The sequence below is a fragment of the Malurus melanocephalus genome, unplaced genomic scaffold, assembly GCF_030028575.1.
Source record: "Malurus melanocephalus ecotype Western Australia unplaced genomic scaffold, MMel_1.1 scaffold_115, whole genome shotgun sequence".
NCBI classification, from domain to species: Eukaryota; Metazoa; Chordata; class Aves; order Passeriformes; family Maluridae; genus Malurus; species Malurus melanocephalus.
Window position 1 is genome coordinate 722,058 of NW_026623347.1, and position 5,640 is coordinate 727,697.

At 58.2% G+C, this 5,640-nt stretch overlaps 1 protein-coding gene across 1 annotated transcript; it reads left to right on the plus strand.

Annotated features, from left to right (window-relative positions):
- Positions 1-464: 464 nt before the first annotated feature.
- ACTB (actin beta) lies at positions 465-5,297 on the plus strand. Its single transcript, XM_057369812.1, has 6 exons — positions 465-570; positions 2,060-2,188; positions 2,490-2,729; positions 3,261-3,699; positions 4,027-4,208; positions 4,551-5,297. The coding sequence occupies exons 2-6, from the start codon at positions 2,066-2,068 to the stop codon at positions 4,692-4,694; spliced, it is 1,128 nt and encodes a 375-aa protein (XP_057225795.1). The 5' UTR covers positions 465-570; positions 2,060-2,065; the 3' UTR covers positions 4,695-5,297.
- The last annotated feature ends 343 nt before the right edge of the window (positions 5,298-5,640 follow it).

Sequence of the window (5,640 nt, forward strand, 5' to 3'; positions counted from 1 at the left end):
CCGCACCGGGCAGCGCCGCACACAGGGCAGGCAGCCCCCCTGGGACCCCGCACCGCGCTGCCCCCGAGTTCCCCCTTCCCTCCCGGGAGGCTGCATCCTCCCGGCTCCAGAAACGGGGGGCGAACGGGCCGGGACCCCCACCCGCGGAGCTTTGTGTGAGGGTTGGGGCGGAGGGGGGGGCTGCACGGGGGCACCGGAGCACCGCGAACCGCGGAGCGCGGCGGGCACGAAGCAACCGCCCGCTCCCCACAGCAGCCCGGTGACACCGGGGGCCGCACCCCCACCCCAATTCCATTCGGTTCCCCCCCCCACCCCAATATTTTCCCCCCTGTCGGGGCGGCGGGGCGGGGCCAGGCCTGGGGGGCGTGGCCAAGCCTGGCCAATGGGAGCGGCGCGCTCCGAAAGTTTCCTTTTATGGCGGTGGCGGCGGCGGCGGCGGTGCGATATAAAGCGCGCGCGGGCGGCGGGCGGGAGCCGCCGCGAGCTCTGCCTGCTCCGTTCCGTGCGCGCGCCCCGCTCCCGCCGCCGCCTCGCGCCCGCCCCGGCTCCGACCGCGCCAACTCCCCAAAGGTGAGAGCGGCACCGCCACAGCGGGGGATAGGGTGATAGGAATGTTAATGATAACACGAGCGAGCCGGTGGTGTTGTGAATATCCGTGCGATCGGGGTTGTTGGGACGCGGCGCGCCCGTTCCCGGCGTGTCCTTTGTGCGCTGGTGGGGTGGCGGCCCCGTAGCGCGCTGCCGCGTTTTAAGGGATAGAGAGACGGTGCTCGCGGTTTAAGGCCGGTTTGGGGGGTGATGGCTTGCGGAGGGGAGTCGMGCCCCTGCCGCCCGTGGGGCTAATCCGCCCCGTAAGAGGATTGCTGGTTCGGACGGGGGGAGCGGGCGGCTCGGCTGTTGTGTCCCCGGAGCGGCGGCGTGGAYGGGGGGCGCGGGGCTTTGTCTCTTTGGCGGATCTGCCCGTGCTAGGGTCGGGGCCCGGGGGCGTTGTCCCCGGTAAGGAGGGGCGCGGCCCCCCCACCCCGGACATGCGGATAGTCCCCGTGGCTGCTGCTTGCGGGGAGGGGGCGGCACCCCCTACAGGGGCGAGGCTGTGCATCGGAACAATGCGGGGTTGGGGGGCGCAGGGGGGACCCCCCCGTGTGGCCGGAGTGCTGGTGCAGGCGGGTTGGCCGCTCCGACTACACTTCCCAGGCTGCCCGTTCGGGGTGGCACATGTGCGGCATCTGCCGCCGCCCTCCCCCGCCACCGGATTACACCGGCGGGGCCGGTGCCGAGTCTAGGCGGGCGGCAATTGCATAAGACGCTGGCTGTAATCCCGCCCGTGCTGCCGCCGGCCGTTGGGGCAGAGCCTCGGTCACGCTTGACTAGTGGGGCTGGGCGTGGTGGCCAGCTCTTGTCCTGCTGCGGTTCCTTGTAGATGSCGGTTGAGGTTCTGGGGGCTGTGCAGAGGGGTTGAATGCTGCTGGCTGTGCCCGGCACTCGGTGGGCACTGGGCGTGACCCCTTTCGGCTGGATTAACGCGTCGATGCCCTCTGACTCGCACATGGCGGGGCGCTGGGGCGAGCACCGGGCGTGACCGGCGGGGCTGTGCGGAGGTGTTAAGCCCCGTTGGCCGGCTCAAGGTGGGGCACCGGGCGTGACCGGCAGGGCTGTGCGGAGGCGTCGAGCCCCGCTGGCCGGCACACGGCGGGGCGCTGGGGTGTGGCAGCCACGCCCGCCCGCTCCGGGGAGTGGCCGCCGCCGTCCCCCCGACAGCCGGTGGCGGGCGAGGCGCGGCGCGCTCCATCCATTGCCTTTTATGGTAATAATGCGAGAGGGCGCAGGGACTTCCTTTGTCCCAAATCCGCGCAGCGCCGAAATCTGGGAGGCGTCGCCCCCTCTAGCGGGCGCCGGGCGAAGCGGAGCGGCGCCGGCAGGAAGGAAATGGGTGGGGAGGGCTTTGGCGGCATCGCCTGCGCTTCCCGCCATCGCCTTCGCTTCCCGCCTGCCGCCGCGGGACGGGGCTCGCTGTGTGAGCGGGGATGCTCATGTCTCCTCCTGTTCTTTCCTCCTGCAGCCAGCCATGGATGACGATATTGCCGCGCTCGTTGTTGACAATGGTTCCGGTATGTGCAAGGCYGGTTTCGCCGGGGACGATGCCCCCCGTGCTGTCTTCCCATCCATCGTGGGTCGCCCCAGACATCAGGTAGGTGGCTGGTGTGCTTGTTACGCGATAAAAGAGAAAAGGTTTTAGTGGAAGTGGTTTCCTTAGAGGCAAGAAGCCCTTTTATTTGGCTTTGTACCATGAGAGGCCTCTGTGCTGCAGCACAGCTGGTGGGGAATGCAGCCTCCTGCAGAGCCTTTGTGCAGTGTGTGTTGGAGCAGCTGCCTGGATGCCTTTCTYGATGGACAGGCAACAGCAGAGGGACAGTAATTGAGACTTAGCTTTGGGAAAAGGGAGTTAACCACTTCTCAACTGTACTTACYACATCGTCTTTGTTCTACAGGGTGTGATGGTTGGTATGGGCCAGAAAGACAGCTATGTTGGTGATGAAGCTCAGAGCAAAAGAGGTATCCTGACCCTCAAGTACCCCATTGAACACGGCATCGTCACCAACTGGGATGACATGGAGAAGATCTGGCATCACACTTTCTACAATGAGCTGAGAGTAGCCCCTGAGGAGCACCCTGTGCTGCTCACAGAGGCTCCCCTGAACCCCAAAGCCAACAGAGAGAAGATGACACAGGTGTGTAGAACTCAGGAGCTTGGAGCTACAGCAGATGATGCTGCAGGCCAGCTCTCATCTTCCATGTTGTTCTCTCTCCTCCTTCACCACTATTCTCCCTTTTTGCCATCTTCACAGGGTTTTCCTTTCCTGACCTGAGTCTCCTCTTTGCTGGACCTTGACAGGTTTTGTTTGCTCTTCTAAGCTGGCTTTCTCTGAGCCTGAACTAGCAGCTTGTCTAACTGCTGTTTCTGACTAGGCACACTAATCCATTTACAGCCTTGAGTGACTGTACKGTAGTTAACTTGGCATTTGTTTTGTTCCTTGCTGTGATACGTGGATGGGTCTGTGGCAGTGGTGTCTCTGCTCAGGCCCTGGCCTGGCAGGGGTGGGTGGAGACCAGGTGACAACAGCATGGACTTTAAAGGGGGGAGTGTAGAGATGCCTCTTATCYAGGGGCAAAAGTAAAACGACTTGCATGGACTTGGCATAAACTTACAGGAAGAAACCTTTATTTTGCTGTTGACTCGACCCCTTCTTTTCTCTCCCTAGATCATGTTTGAGACCTTCAACACCCCAGCCATGTATGTAGCCATCCAGGCTGTGCTGTCCCTGTATGCCTCTGGTCGTACCACTGGTATTGTGATGGACTCTGGTGATGGTGTTACCCACACTGTGCCCATCTAYGAAGGCTATGCCCTCCCCCATGCCATCCTCCGTCTGGATCTGGCTGGCCGTGACCTGACGGACTACCTCATGAAGATCCTGACAGAGAGAGGCTACAGCTTCACCACCACAGCTGAGAGAGAAATCGTGCGTGACATCAAGGAGAAGCTGTGCTATGTTGCCCTGGATTTCGAGCAGGAAATGGCCACAGCTGCCTCTAGCTCTTCCCTGGAGAAGAGCTATGAACTCCCTGATGGCCAGGTCATCACCATTGGCAATGAGAGGTTCAGGTGCCCTGAGGCCCTCTTCCAGCCATCTTTCCTGGGTAAGTCCCAACTTTTCTAGGACAGTTTGTGCTGGTCCTCAGTATTCCTTCTGTGAAGGGTGACCTGGAGACCATGGCAGTTAGGTACCATATTTTACCGCTGGTCTGTAGGAGGGTTTGTGCACTCCCATCAGTCAGCCTCACTTCCCACACAGCCTCAAGCTGTTCAAAGGACTTGGGTCAGTAGGGCCCGAGGTTGAGTCTGTCTCAGCCYGTAGTGCCTTCCTGCTGAAAGGGCTGCTGGTCTCTTGGTTGCCTGTAGTATTTTCTTAGGCTTCCTTGACTGTRTCTGAGCCCTTGCTGACTTAAGACTTCTCTTCTTCACAGGTATGGAATCCTGCGGTATCCATGAAACTACCTTCAACTCCATCATGAAGTGTGATGTGGATATCCGTAAGGACCTGTATGCCAACACAGTGCTGTCTGGTGGTACCACAATGTACCCTGGCATTGCTGACAGGATGCAGAAGGAGATCACAGCCCTGGCACCCAGCACAATGAAAATCAAGGTAGGATCGAGTTGGAGGAACATCTCAGTGCTGAAACGCAGCATGGGTGGAGGGTGGTAAGCTGGAGTCCTGCTAGAAAAGATAGAAACTGTGTCTGGTGCAGCCTTAATGGCCTTGGTCTGGACAGGATGGCATTCACTCAACTGTATGAATAATGGGATTAAAGAGTGGCTGCAGAGGAGGGAGGTGGGTGTGAGGTTGTGTCTTGATCCTGTTTAGACTTCATGGTATCTTGGCCAAGGTTAGATAAGGGAATTAGGCAGTTCCATCTTGCAGGGCTGTGTGTGGGCTGTGAGCGTAGTGTGCTGCTGTGTCTTGACTGGTTCCTCCTCTTCCCTGCAGATCATTGCCCCACCTGAGCGCAAATACTCTGTCTGGATCGGAGGCTCCATCCTGGCCTCCCTGTCCACCTTCCAGCAGATGTGGATCAGCAAGCAGGAGTACGATGAATCCGGACCCTCCATTGTCCACCGCAAATGCTTCTAAACCGGACTGTTACCAACACCCACACCCTTTCGTTGTGATGAAACGAAACCCATAAATGCGCATAAAACAAGACGAGATTGGCATGGCTTTATTTGTTTTTTTTTTGGCGCTTGACTCAGGATTAAAAAACTGGAACGGTGAAGGTGTCAGCAGCAGTCTTAAAATGAAACCTGTCGGAGCGAACGCCCCCAAAGTTCTACAATGCATCTGAGGACTTTGATTGTACATTTGTTTGTTTTTTTAATAGTCATTCCAAATATTATAATGCATTGTTACAGGAAGTTACTCGCCTCTGTGAAGGCAAAGCCCAGCTCGGAGGGAGTCCACCAGTTACAGCTGGTGTTAGGTTATAATTGCTTGTCTGTAAATTATGTAACCCGACAAGTGTCTTTTTGTATCTTTCCGCCTTAAAAACAAAACACACTTGATCCTTTTTCTCTTCGATTTGTCAAGCAAGCAGCCTGTGTTCCCCAGTGATAGATGTGAATGAAGGCTTTACAGTCCCCCGCAGGGTCTAGGAGAAGTGGTGCCAGTATGTGGGGGAGGGAGGGGCTACCTGTACACTGACTTAAGACCAGTTGAAATAAAAGTGCACACCATAGAGGCTTGACTGGTGTTGGTTGTTCATTTTCTTCTCGTGCCATTTCTTGACAGTTGCTCCCTGCTCTGATCTCTCTCTGCCAGGTTCCACAGCTCTGCTATCGGGCTGGAGGGGATGCTGGTGCTGCAGGGCACAAAGCAGATGGCTCTGGGTGATATGAGAGGAGTAGAACAGCCTGCCAAACCTGTGGCTCTCCAAGGTTGCCTTGGGCTGAAGTTCTCCAGCTACTGGGCTKAAAGGCGATTGAGCTGTACCTTCCCAAATGCTGCTCTCCGTGTGTGTCCCTCTGTTCTGTCTTACGCTGGACTACATGGAAGCATGTGGGGTGTGGTAATGCCATAACCA